Consider the following 14,242-nt stretch of genomic DNA (forward strand, 5'->3'; position numbering starts at 1 on the left):
TGAAATCCATAGTAAGAGAATATACAGGATAAGTGCAGTTAATCTTCATCTTTTTGTCTTGTAAAGGGAATTGTTCATATCCTTATGTCCTATAAGTTATACAGATTGTCTTGGATAAAAATGATCTCCATTCTTTGTGGTTTTACATTTCGATGAATACAGAAGCTTGCATATCAAGCTTAATATCATATTAATTTCTTAGTATGACTGGAATAGTGAACCAATACTGCAATAAGAATTATATAAAATAGTTTAATAGAGTTAACAAATAAGGGAGAAGCTTTAAGTTTAAGCAACTTAGCCATTTTCCTACTGAGCTCTCTGTGGATATGACATCTTTTGGGATTATGTTGCTAACTGGTAAACCAAATTAGTCCAAGATAAAATTAATCTGAATAACTCATAAACTTAATTGTTTTTCAACACTAAATTTAACATACCTGCAGTTTAGTAACTTCACATTTAATTGAAGGTGATTCTTTGAAGCCTTTACCAAACACTCTCACTATCATACAATTATATTTTCGAATATTACAGAATCCAGCATTCTCAAGTTCTATAATTTCAGGAGGCATGTCTTTTGGAAAGAATGATAAAACAAAATGGATAAATTTTCTTTAATTCCAGAAAAATAAACTAATTATTTTCAAGGTCCAAATTAAAAGCATATGGAACATAATATTTTGAAGTCTACTCCAAATATTAGCACATTAATTAAACTATTAAATATTAAGAATAATCTGATGTTAAAAGAAGTGTGACCCACCATCAAACCAATACAAATAGCAATAAAGATATTACCAATACCTAAATATGCAGGTTTAATTCATGTTTTAATAAAGTTTAATATCAATTATTTACAAGTATTAAGAAATTACTACTACAATGGTCTGTGTTTTGTTCTTGCCATTTTGGTTTGTGCCATAGAGATAGGTTACAGAAAAAAATACTTTGGTAATAAAATACTGTAATTAGGAAGGTCTGGGTGGCTTAGTGGCTGAGCATCTGCCTGCAGCTCAGGGCATGGTCCTGGGGTCTAGGGATGGAGTCCTGCATTGGGCTCCCTGCAGGATGCAGTTTCTCCCTCTGCTTGTGTCTCTGCCTGTATCTCTGCCTTTCTCTCTCTGTGTCTCTCATGAATAAATAAATAAAATATTTTTTAAAAATAGTGTAACTAGCAATGTAATGTATTAAAATTCTTAAAAATTCTTAAACATAAGAGGTATCAAAATTTCATTTAACTGTTATTAATGTTTTTAGGTATTATTGCTATCTTATATGCCACCATAATCTTAGATGTACTTTCAATCATAGAAAAAAATTCTCCTAGCAGACAGTGTTAACTGATCTTCATATAGTTATATCTATGATTCTGGCATTGGTAAGATAACACAGTATTTGTATAAGCAAGATCTAGTTGTCAAAATAGATTAATGCAGCATATAAAAGTAATTGAATCCTCTATTGGCAAAACTGAAGTGAATAGAACTTTACTAGCAGTGGAATATAAAATCATAATTTGTGTACTCAGAATCCCAAAAATGCTTATGAAAATTATAAAAACATATTTGGTAGTTTATGCTTTCATATTCGACAAACTGTTTACTAAGCAATTTCTATTTTTCTGGTTATTCTAGGTACCTGGGATATATAGCCAGAATAAAGTTCCTGCCTTCATATAACTTCATTCTAATATAGGAGGACAAAAAAATAAACAAATGAAAAATAAAGTGTATAACATAAATGTTTTCAAGACTAGGGAGAAAACATATATATTAACCATATGAAAGGACATAAAGACTATAGACTTGTGTGAAGAAAACCACTTTATTTTGAATGACCATGGAAGAAGTCTCAGATAATATGACATTTGAAGAGAGATGAGAAGGAAGTCCATCATGAAGATATGTGTTGAAAGAAGTAAATGCAAAGATTCTGAGGAAGAAGCAGGTTTGGCTTTGAGAAACAGCAAACAACCACTTAAGAATACTGGGGAGCAGTGAAGTGAGTTATAGAGAGAATGACAGATGAAATTCAGTGAGAGAGGAGACTCCCATTGGATAGGGGCTTCTAGGCCATGGTAGTAGGGAATGTAGATTTTACTTGGAAGGAGAGGGGAGAGCCATTAGAGAGACTTAAGCAGGAGTACTATGATCTCACTATCATTTCAAAGGGATTACTATTTTTTTTAAGATTTTATTCATCTCTTCATGAGAGAGGCAGAGAGAGAAGCAGGCTTCCTGCGAGGAGCCTGACATGGGACTCAATCCTAGAACCCCGGCATTACGACTTGAGCCAAAGGCAGACACTCAACCGCTGAGCCACCCAGGTGCCCCTCAAAGGGATCATTTTAGTTGCTGCATGGAGAATAAGCTTTGAGAGAATTTATAATTAGGTGAGAGCTAATGGTGGCTTGGACTAAGTTGTACCAGGGGAAGAAATGAAAATCATTGAAGCTAGAGCAGGATTTGCTACTAATGGGTTAAGCTTGAGGCATGAAAAAAAGAGGAAAAGTCAACATGACTACAAGTTTTTAATGTGAACAGTTAAGAGAAATGAAGTGTGCATTTACTGAGATGGCAAAGTCTGCAGATGGAAAAGGGCAGGATGGTGGGGGTAGAAGGAAAATCAGGAGGAGTAATTGGTTTAATAGCTAATTAAATCAAGTTGATTTTTAAAAAAAGATTTTATTTATTTGTGAGAGAGAGAGCAAGGCCAGGGTTGGGGGCAGAGGGAAAGGGAAAAGCAGACTCCTCACTGAGCAGGGAACCTGAGGAAGCACTTGATCCCTGGACCCAGAGATCATGACCTGAGCCAAAGACAGACGCTTAACCGGCTGAGCCACCTGAGCACCCCTCAAATTGATTTTTAAAAATTTCTTTCTCTTACATATTGAGATATAATAGTTTGTGCCACGTAGGTGGACTAGAGAAAAATTAAGCAAATTGGTATGATTAGCAGAGTATTATAAACACAGTACTCAAAAAATATTAAATTTGAGTTCTAGAAAAAATAATTATTCTCTACAAGTGGAGGGATGAGCTGTGTGCAAAGACCCTGAGGTCAAGAGAACTTGGCTTTACAGAAACCAAAGTGGGTCGAATGAAATGAGTAAGGGTTTTAGTTGTAGGGGATGACTGAAGAGTTACTGCGTGCCTGATTATGTTGTGCAGTATAGGCTACTATAAGTACCTCAGCTTTTACTCTGAGTAAGATGAGACACTTTGGAAGAATTATTACTATATTGATTAAATAATTTGGGTTCTTTGCCCTATATAATCTGAACAAATATTGTTAAGATACTGAAGGTAAAAAACAAAGAATTTTCATAATCAAATAACATACACAATATCGAAGTTGGAGAGTACTTACCATGCGAATCACTGCAGTCATAGGAACCAAAGCCAGGGGAACATGCGCATCCCCATTCCATGCACTGCCCATGGCCGCTGCATAAATTGGGGCATTTTAGTACCAAGAGAATATCTTCGACTGACTTGCTATTTTCTTCTGCATTGTATTTCCCCTCTTCCAAAATTCTCTTTTCACATTCATTTTCTAAAAGAGCCACACCTGCTTCTGCCCAGCTGAGGTCATCTTTTAGGAGAACATCCTTAACACACATATCTATAGCATTGTCCAGACTCTTGCCCAGAAAGGCAAGACAGTGTCTTCCTACACTAGAGTTGGCAAGAGTCTGCTGGCACAGTGCCAAAGTGTGGCCTTCGGTGAGACCAGAGGGTGTGGGCCACGTAGGGACAAACTCCTGGTGGACATCCTCAGTATGGTCCTCAGGGAAAAAATAAGTCAATTCTTCTAGGTCACTTTGGCTGAGACTCTGGAAAGCAAACATAGGAAGAAACTCATAAAAGTTTTGCCGTTTCCATCTGTTTTGTGGATCCCGCCTCATTTCCTGGCTGTGGCTCCCCTGGTCCTGTGTATGTTTCTCGTTGTCCAAAGTCTTCGGTGCCTCTTGTTTTTCATTTCCAGGATGTTTTTGTAAATGTAATTCCAGTTTGCTTAGGTTCACATGCTTTTTTTCTTGAGGCAGGAAGTTCAAGTTATTTTCTTCTCCAGATGTATACTCATTTATTCCTCTGATGAGAGCTTCTGAATTAATATATTCAGAGGTGACATCTAGTTCTGGTATCAGGAAAGAGAATTTGGCATGTTTGAGATCTTTGCAACCTGAAATAATCTCTTGTTGAGATACACTGTCCAGGTGATCAAAAGGATATAATGAATTAGTGTTCAATGAGCAGCTACAATAGGAGAGTTTTCCAGGTGATGGCGGAGAAATTGGCATTGTGTCAAACATGCTTTTCCCCGGCAAAATCCTTCCAGGTGAAAAACAGAAAAGAAAAGTAAATTGGACAAGAACATGTTTTCTCAGTAATGTGTTGCAAAAAAAATCTGAGAATCGTGTCACCATTTTAAATCAAACGTGAATACAATAACAAATGAAAATAGTTTACTTTCTTACCTCCACTCATTAATAAAAGCAACACAATTATTAAATGTTAGATCAATTTTTATCCCATTTTTATTATGGAAATCATTTTCTGGGTTATTATCAAAGGTGCCACAAAGTCCCAGAGTGTTTTGGTAGTCTAGGCTAGGGGCTCTGATTGTTAAACTCATGCCCCATTCACTAAGATCAGCACGGATAAATGCTCCAGAAGAAAACCAGATCTGAAATACAGAAATAAAAGATGCTTAAACAATATTCAACATGGACTAAGAAAAAAACTATTATTTGAGAAGAAATAAATTCATTTATTCCTTCAATATAAAAAGAGAACAGAATAATGATTTTCTTCAGACTACAATTTTCCTTTTAATGCTATATGTCAAACCAGTGGGCTTTTGCACTTTGCTGACTTGAAATTTGATCTCATATTGATTCTTTCATTGATAAATATTGTTCAAGCCTCTTTAAATAAATTTAAACTAAGGTGAGATATTTTATACAATCAAAACAGTTATAGATGTTGAGGATAATGTTTACCAAGTAATGTTTCTGATGATAATTAAATATAGATTTAGACTACCAAGTAATTAATTTATACAGATAAATATAATTCCAGAAGAATATATGTTCCTGTGGCTAATCAATATTCTCATCTTCACAGTCGGCAAATTTAATCAGAAGCCAAATTATAACCAGGGCATATCTGGGGAGTTGGAATGAGAGCAAGGGGTTTGTTGAATTATCTTAATAGCCTGTGTCATCTATGATCCTCCTCGAAGGCCTATCACCACTCCCAGATCAGGGACCTGAATGTTGAAAAACTATCCTCTAAAAATCATGAAGATACACCATCTGTGTCTGTTCTTCTGACTCCTTCTCCTTTAATTTTTTAAATTTAAAAATGGCACTTTTTTCTCTTTATAGAAATGGTAAGTGCTCATTCCTGAAAATTATTTGAAAAGCAAACAAACCTTATATTGCTTAATTCAATCCGAGCTTCTTAATGTTAATGTGGTACAGATTCTTCTAATTCTTCTTTCTTCTAAAACTATCTTTGCCTGTCAATAAATACAATCAACTCCAAAAAAATACAATCAACTCCAAAACTTTAACGACTAGAAAGTGTTCTATTATATGACATCACTTAGAGTTTTGGTTAACCTAAAATATTCTTCACTGATTAATTTCAACGTTTTCCTTTAGAGAGAGATGCAATTAATATCATTGGGGCTCTGCATATACTTAATTATTTATTATGGTAAATTTCCAGAAGGAACTTCTTGAAAAATGACATGCAAAGGATTTATGCATGCATAATATATGTGTCCTCTGGAAAGAGCGTAGATACTATTTCTACTCTTGCCAATATTGTATGAGATGTTTAATCTGCATTTCTTTACTAATGAGGTTGTGGTTTTCATATTTTTGTTGGTTATTTATACTTTTGGATATATTTATCAGTTTTATTTCTTTTGTAAATTGCCTGTGTATATTATTTGTTCATTTTAACTGGAGTGCCGATTATTAGTAAAGTATAAGATTGTTTTCTAAGAGCACTTGGCTGGCTCAGTCAGTAGTGGTTCTTGATCTTGGGGTTTTGAGTTCAAGCCCCACGTTGGCTGTAGAGTTTCTTTAAAAAAAATATATTGGAAGATAGAAACATATTTTTAAAAGGGCATATTTTCTCTATTAGCTGTATGTTTTATATGTAGAAAATATTTCCCCAACTTTTCATTTGCATTTTGGTTTTTTGAGGATGGAATTCAAATACGTAACATTATGTTTAAAAATTCTTGTTCACCTCAGGTAAAAAAACATTCACCTATCTTTTCTAATATTTTCATTTAAATTTGAACCTTATTCACCTGGAATTTACTTTCTTGGAAGATGAAAGGAAAATGACATTATAACATAAAGAGCTTATAGATGTCAAGCATTATTTTAAAATATTAATGAATACATATTCTTGGATCTGTTTGTTGGTTTTCTAATCTCTTCCATGTACCTGCCAGCCTATTCCTGAGGCAGAACCACCTGTACTCATTTCAAAAATTGGCTAACTACTCCTGAATATTTATTCTTAATTATATATTTCATTTCTGTGTAACATATAATTTATTAGGTACCATCAAAAATAATTTTTAGGAATAACCCATCAAGTTACCAAAATCTTAAAATAAGGCTGCTTAGATTTAACAGAGTCTTAACCATGTTGTGTCTATTTGTGTGTGCAAAGTGAAAAAAAATGTTATTCCTTCTAAGATCAGTATTAATCAAAAAGCTATTTTGGGGAAAAAAACTAATGTTAGAAAATGATAGTTCTTAATTTAATGGAGATGAAAAAAAGTTCAGACTAAGCCAAAATCTATAGGAAAAAGAGGAAAAATACTTTTAATTGTAAAGAATTATACATACTGTGACTTTTCTTCCTAAATAAGATTCACTTATCTTGACATTGCTGGTTACATCTTGACTCTTTACAGATAAATATGGCTGTGATTCATGTAGCTGACCACTGCACATGTCGAAAGTTACTATATCACTTTCTTCTTTGGCAACAAACCCGCAGTTACATGACACAGGATAGTGAAGGCTTCCACAGTCCCACTGGCGTACATGGACTTCAAAATCACGTGACATACTCTTATAAAGCACAAATGTTCCAGTCTTGAAATTATCATATACCCTATCATTAACAAAAATCAACTGCATTAAGAATTGGTACAAAATACCACAGTAATATGTTATAAGCAAAAAAATGTGTGTTAAATTTATTCATACACATTCAATATATTTTGATGCAAGAATGAAAAATCCATATTTCTCATAGCTTCATATTATTTTATTAAGATTTACTTATTTGAGAGAGGGAGTGCATGCATGCATGTGAGAGGGAGGAGGGGCAGAGGGAGAGAGAGAGAATCTCAAGCAGACTCCTTGCTGCGTGTGGAGCCCTACAGGAGGTCCCAGCCAGGACCCTGAGATCATGATCTTGAGCCCAAATCAAGAGTCTGATGCTTAATCGACTGAGCCACCCAAGCGTCCCTGCTTCATACTAGTTTAGAGAACTGAATGAAACAAAGTAGTGATCTCACTACTTGTTTCTTCCTTTCACCACTTCAGTCAACTCCTGCTAGATTCTTCTCCTCTCTTCCTTGCTGTATTTTTTTTCTTCATAGCACCTATGTTCCTTAGATACACTATGTATTTTATTTATTAATTGTGCATATCTCTCTTTACCTATACAGATGTAAGCTGCATGAGAGCAGAGGATGTTTGTTTTATGCACTGCCATACCCTCAGCATTTAGCACAAAGTTTGTCACTCATTGCACAATTAATCTTGTTGAATTATAACCAATTAAAGTAATCCCAACTATGCTTTCTGGAGGCTTTTCCACTAAAACTTCTAAGCTTTTCATTGTAACCATAAAGGATTCTTGCATGTGGAATCAGTTTCCACAACTTTTCAACACTTGCTCCAACTTCTGGATTATCATTTGCTATGGAGTTCAAAATCTATTTGCTCATATTGAAAAATATTACTGACAATGATCACATTAAAAAAATTTTAAAAATATTTATTTATTTATTCATGAGAGACACACACCCACACACACAGAGAGAGAGAGAGAGAGGCAGAGACATAGGCAGAGGGAGAAACAGGCTCCCCGCAGGGAAGCCGATGTGGGACTTGCTCCCCGATCCTGGGATCATGCAGAGTGCCTGGGGGCTCAGTCGTTGGGCACCTGCCTTCCGCTCAGGGAGTGATCCTGGGATCTGGGATCAAGTTCTGCATCAGGCTCCCTGTGAGGAGCCTGTTTCTCCCTCTGCCTATGTCTCTGTCTCTGTATCTCTATGTCTCTCATGAATAAATAAATAAAATCTTTAAAAAATTTTTTTGTAAAGAATAAATTACCTTACCTTACATCATGAAGAAAATTTTGACTCAACAAAGAGGTGTTCTTATAATTTTCTTTAGTGACATCTTAAAATTATATATTTCCCAGAATGGTATAACTAAGTTTAAATCCTCATAGGTAGATATTAATAGCAAGATAGCTTAGATTACTTTTTGATCATTTTGCCCACTTTACTTGCATTCCAGGGGCAGATATCCAGCTATTCATGATGGCTACAATAGTTTTACCCTGATTATTCTTGTCATGAAGTAGAAATGCTTAGTTTTAAAAATAATTATAATGTGTTAGTCTAATCATTTTGCCTAAATCCTAAAGATTATTTCAGTATCATTCAGAAATGTAATATACTAAAATTCACTAGAGTAAAGAAACCATTATTAAAAATAACTAAATGATCAAGTTAAAATGATTGTTCATATTTGCAAGAATTTTCATTTTTTTTTTTAGAATTTTCATTTTTACAAATTCAGCTCACAACTAATTTGTGTATTTACCAAGGGCCAAATTTTAGGGTAAAAACACTCCATACAAATAAATCAGTAGTTTGAAACAAGCCAGCGATATCCATATATGTCTTCCCTTCTAATTTTTCAGTGACCAGGATGAAGAAATAATAAAATAGTAAGATATTTAAAACAAGACAACAGCAAAATCCAAAGGAAACAACAACTACTATAAGAAAAAACTTTCAGGAAATTACCTGCCATCAAATGTAATTATATGTGGGTCAGTAAATGAATAGCAGTAAGCAGTTGGGACATCCTTTACTTTGATCTTAAAAGCAAAGATATTTTTGGTAAATATTATCATTAATTGTATTTACTGATACACAATAAATTTCTTAGCAATCTCAATGACTTTTTCATTAATTATTGTTTTATCATAGTTATTGAAATTGAATCATTTAAAATGGAAAAAACAAACAATTTTGAAATGAAAAGTTTACAAGATGCATTAATCAAATAAATATATCTTTTTTAAAGCTCCAATTGTAAAGATTTTTTTTGTAATTTGTCAACCTGGATGCTGTCTGGAATGTAGCTGTTCCACAGGAAATCCTCATGAACTATAGGCTCCACTACAATGTTTGTAACTCGATCTCCATCTCGAGAAAAATCTGTTACAGCAGTGTAGTACACAAAAGCATGGCTACAGGATCCATTAGCACAGGATGATGTTTGGTGAAGGTCCGCGTGACAGGAAGACAATGCCAAATTTAAACCTAGCTGTTCTTTACCTATTTTGTGAAAGAATACATTGAGATTTTTTAAGGAAATATACCAACCAAAACATGTAATAACTTGATTAACATGGAACACTGAGTTGAGAGATTATTCTTATTTTCTCTTATTTAAAAAATATGGTTGTAATTTTGTCTAAATAAAACCAAAGCTATGAACCCTTCCCAATCTTTACGAATAATTAATCAACTGCAATATAAACATATATCTATACATACACAGTACTATTTTCAATAAGGTATAAACCCATGTGTACTTGTAAAAAATTCAAAAGCAATATATAAGATTGATTGTATTTCTGTAAAAAAAATCATAATTCTACCACCAAGGAATATAATTTGATGTTCTTTCCACTTAAAAATTGTGCTTTGGGTCCAGATATGTCTGTAGTATTTCACAGGGTTTGTACTTATGTTCTATCCATTGATGAGTGTTAGCAATGATTATTGATAGAGATGATTATTGTATCATCATCTTAAAAATGGAAAAATTAAAATATATTAAGTAACTCCATACCAGTAATAAACTCTCTATTGCTTTTCATCTCCCAAATGGCCCAATATATTCAGAACCCTAAGATGCTCCCTTTCCTATGGAACAAAGAATAAAAACTAGTAATTTAGAAAGAAAATAGTAACAGAAGAAAGGAACATCGCAAATGTGTAACTAAACAAAAAGGATAGATTGCTCCAAAAACTGGCAACAAGGGAAGTTTGCTCTTATATCTAATCAATGATTACAAAACCTTTTTGAGATGTGGAAAAAAAGCAGTCATTAAAAACTTTTTATTTTCTTTTCTTCCACACATAATTTTCAGTATAAAATTATACTGTTCTGACATAGAACACTGCACTAGACTCCAAATCCTGAAAAAAAAAAAAAGTTCCACTTCGTACATTTCTTCCCCAAGAAATACATACTGTTCCTATGCACTTAAAAAATAACAGAAACATCTAAACTCTTAGCCGGTTCCCTAAGGTAATTATGGAATATATCTGGCTTGGATATAGCCCCTGACATCATTTCCCTTGATCCACAGTGTGAGGGCCAAATACTGTTCTCTGTAAGCCTATAAAAATTAGCGCAGTCATTGTAGAAAATCACTAAGAGACACCAACTTGTTCTGTATGGAAGTAGATACACTTAAAAAAAGATAAAATGAGGCATATCCAGAATGAAATCCAGGAATTTTTCTCCAAAAAAAAGGGAAATTATTTTTAATTGAAAAATAATAGGAACATGCCAATTTCTAAAATGTAGAAAATATATTGCTTTCTTATTATAATTATGCTTGTCTTGTTGAAAGAATTGAGAGCACAAAAATATAGTTTAAAGTAAACTTGCAGCTGAAGAAAATCTTCGTCTAACACAGGCCTGGAAAATATTGATAACATCATCCTCTTCCTATTTGCCCCTCATAAACTATAGTAAAATTTACAAAATATGTCTTTCACAGATAGTATGAAGTAGAATTATGTCAAGCAGTCTGATAGACGGTTTTACTGCATATTTCTGTGCTGAATTTCACAACACAGTGTTGTTCATGATGCTCCTGAAATCTAAATAGGTAGTGGGGTATTACCTCAGTCTCTGCTTATTGTCAATTGTCTTGGTATAGCCTCTCCTGATGCCTCTATTTCCATGTTCATCTCTTTTCTGAGTGCAACATTCATTCCCATTGGACTCTCCTAGCATTTTTATCTGTTTCTCTGGTTTAATTTGATATAACATAGACATGAAGACCTAGATACATTGTATTTGGTGTATTTACTACATAACAGTTTATGTCTTATGGTGAAAAACTGTATAAACAGAATCTCTCTTACAACTTATATTCTAATTTATGTATCTCTTACATGCTTTGGTCTCTGCATCTAAGTCTCAGGGGGAGAAATAAAACTCAATCAAGCCAATGACTGCTATATATGGTCTGTCCTCTCAGTCTATCGTGTTCTATGGGAGAATTTCATCTCTATCTATAGGCTATGACAGTGACATATATGCAGCCACGCATCATACAATCTATATAATTAGTAATTTAAATAGAATTTTAAAACAAAAGATCTCAAACACAGCTTATGTTAGAGAGAGGTTAGGAGATCCGTGTTGCCCAAGTTTGAACTTATGTTAGCATAACATATCATACCTCCCTAGTTAGGAGTATCTGGAAAAACTTAAAGGGCAGTTTGTCCCTCCAACTCAGAAAACAAAGCAAAGAAAAAAACATAAGTTGGAGGAGGAGAATGAGGAGGAAGAAGAGAAAGATGAGGAGGAGCTGCTCATTACTGTCTGTTTGATTTTTTTAATGTGAAGTTGCTGCCGTCGTGTGTGTGTGTGTGTGTGCGTGTACGCATGCATATAAAAATGTATGTGTGTGTGTATATGTGCATAGTCAGTTAATTAGTTTAAAAGCAAACCAAAAAACATTAACCAAACATTGAGAATTACTTTAAGGCAATAGATAGCACCTTTGCTTTCTAAGAGCATATATTTTAGGCAAATATGCTAAACACATAAAAAGACAATAAGGCTATGAATGAAAAACATCAAAATACTTATATTGAAGATTTAGTTCATAAGAGCTCAAAGTCAATAAAAATTACTTCCACCTTGATTAAAAAGGAGGGAAATTGGACCGGGCCATAAAAGATACATCAAGGGGAAAAGAAGGAATAAGAGAGCTAGCAGAGAGTTAATGTGTACTGAGTTTGTGGTCAAGCCCAGGAGGGATAAATGTGAATTGCAACATAGATTGTTTTGACAGTCATAAACATGGCCCAGTATTATTAACATGACTGAGCTGTAATTTGGTGTAAACACACAACATAATGAATTATATGTGTACACTCCAGTGACTTTTTCTAGAAGAAAAAAAGCATTAATTATTATTTGAAATCTAATAAAAATAAGGGAATTTAGTATATTACCTTGCTCAACAGTTTTCAGTTTTAATGAGATTTTGCATTCCTGGTCAAGCTCATTGAATTCAGAACAAATGACAGGAACTGTGCTCTCTATCTTCAACTGATATTCTTTCCCATCTTCTGATATAGTGCTTAATTCAGGGTGTAACTGGTATAAGAAAATATGTAGAGCAGATATGTAGAAATAGAATTTATTCCAAAGACAAAAATTTGCAAGAGCAGTTTTCTCAACAGCTCATATTTTGCCAAATAAGCCTGGAATTTTTTTAATTAAATAAGATCAGTTAAAACCAAACCCTTAAAAACATTAGCAGCATGTAGAGTCACTGGACTGCTCTGAGTTAAGGCATAATCTGGTTCCCCAGCATGTTAGGCAGTCTGGTAGGAATCTGCCTTCGCGATTATGGTTCTGGGAATGGTTACTGGAGAATGGAGGAGACAAAGAAATGCCTACACTCTTTCATTTGTTTGTTACTGTTTACTGACTCACCAAGGTTACGAGTCTGTTTATTCTTAGGGATTAATATCATCCCTAACATAAGTTACAAATCTAAGGGTTTTTTCTTCAATTTTTTATTTAAATTCTAGTTAGTTAACACACAGTGCAATATTAGTTTCAGGGGTAGAATTTAGTGATTCATCACTTACACATAATACCCAGTGCTCATAAGTGCCCTCCTTAATACCCATCACCCATTTAACCTATCTCCTGCCCACCTCCCACTATCAAGTCTGTTTGTTCTCTATCATTAAGAGTCTCTTATGGGGATACCTGGGTGGCTCAGATGGTTAAGCATCTGCCTTCACCTCAGGTCATGATCCCAGGGTTCTGGGATCGAGTCCCACATTGGGCTCCCTACTCAGTGGGGCACCTGCTTCTCCCTCTCTCCTGCTCATGCTTTCTCTCTCTCTCTCTCTCTCTCTCTCTCTCTCTGTATCCCACAAAAATAAATAAATAAAAATCTTTTTAAAAAAGTCTCTTATGGTTTGTCTCCCTCTTCTTTCTTCCCCTCCCTCCCATATGCTCATCTGTTTTGTTTCTTAAATTCCACATGAGTGAAAACATATGGTATCTGTCTTTCTCTGACTTATTTCGCTTAGCATAATGCATTCTAGGTTCATCCACATTGTTGCAAACAGAAAGCTAAGTATTTTTGAATATATAAATCGAAATACTTTTGTCACCTCAAACATTTCAACCTTCAGCTTATTTCACAGCCTCTGTTTTCCTTATTTGGATTATGGAGTATTGAAATCTAAAACTGGTCCTATCCCAGTTCATAGATCAATCCTTTTTTGAGGCAGGAAGTTTTTACTCAGTCTTGATTCTTGTCTAGCTCTCAAAACAGATGCTTCTTAGCACCTCACTGTCTTCCTGTTAGCCTAATCAAAAACATTTTCTGGGGGCTGACCACTGTCCCTGAAACTGTCTGCTGAGTGTTCACCAGTGGAGATCCAAAGGTTCTGTGTTCCGACATCTGAGCTCTGCTCTCCTTCCACTGTGATTATGCTGTTCTGGCAACATGGTTGATCTTCTCACTCTTTTCCCTGGTTTCTTTTTTTTTTTTTTTTTTTTTAATTTTTATTTATTTATGATAGAGAGAGAGAGAGAGAGAGAGAGAGAGAGGCAGAGACACAGGCAGAGGGAGAAGCAGGCTCCATGCACCGGGAGCCCGACGTGGGA

The 14,242-nt window shown here is 34.5% G+C and overlaps 1 protein-coding gene across 3 annotated transcripts in view; it reads right to left on the minus strand.

The window, feature by feature from the left end:
• Positions 1-14,242, minus strand: part of VWDE (von Willebrand factor D and EGF domains) — a 97,599-nt gene that overhangs the window by 57,597 nt on the left and 25,760 nt on the right. For all 3 annotated transcript variants that reach the window (XM_025471198.3, XM_035698567.2, XM_035698566.2), the window contains 7 exons: positions 12,562-12,706; positions 9,413-9,630; positions 9,094-9,167; positions 6,887-7,157; positions 4,484-4,692; positions 3,373-4,337; positions 441-577 (listed from right to left, as the gene is read on the minus strand). In XM_025471198.3, the coding sequence (XP_025326983.3) occupies positions 441-577; positions 3,373-4,337; positions 4,484-4,692; positions 6,887-7,157; positions 9,094-9,167; positions 9,413-9,630; positions 12,562-12,706 (2,019 nt within the window). The remainder of the gene's footprint in view (positions 1-440; positions 578-3,372; positions 4,338-4,483; positions 4,693-6,886; positions 7,158-9,093; positions 9,168-9,412; positions 9,631-12,561; positions 12,707-14,242) is intronic.

The sequence above is a fragment of the Canis lupus genome, chromosome 14 (genome assembly GCF_003254725.2).
Source record: "Canis lupus dingo isolate Sandy chromosome 14, ASM325472v2, whole genome shotgun sequence".
Taxonomy (NCBI): Eukaryota; Metazoa; Chordata; class Mammalia; order Carnivora; family Canidae; genus Canis; species Canis lupus.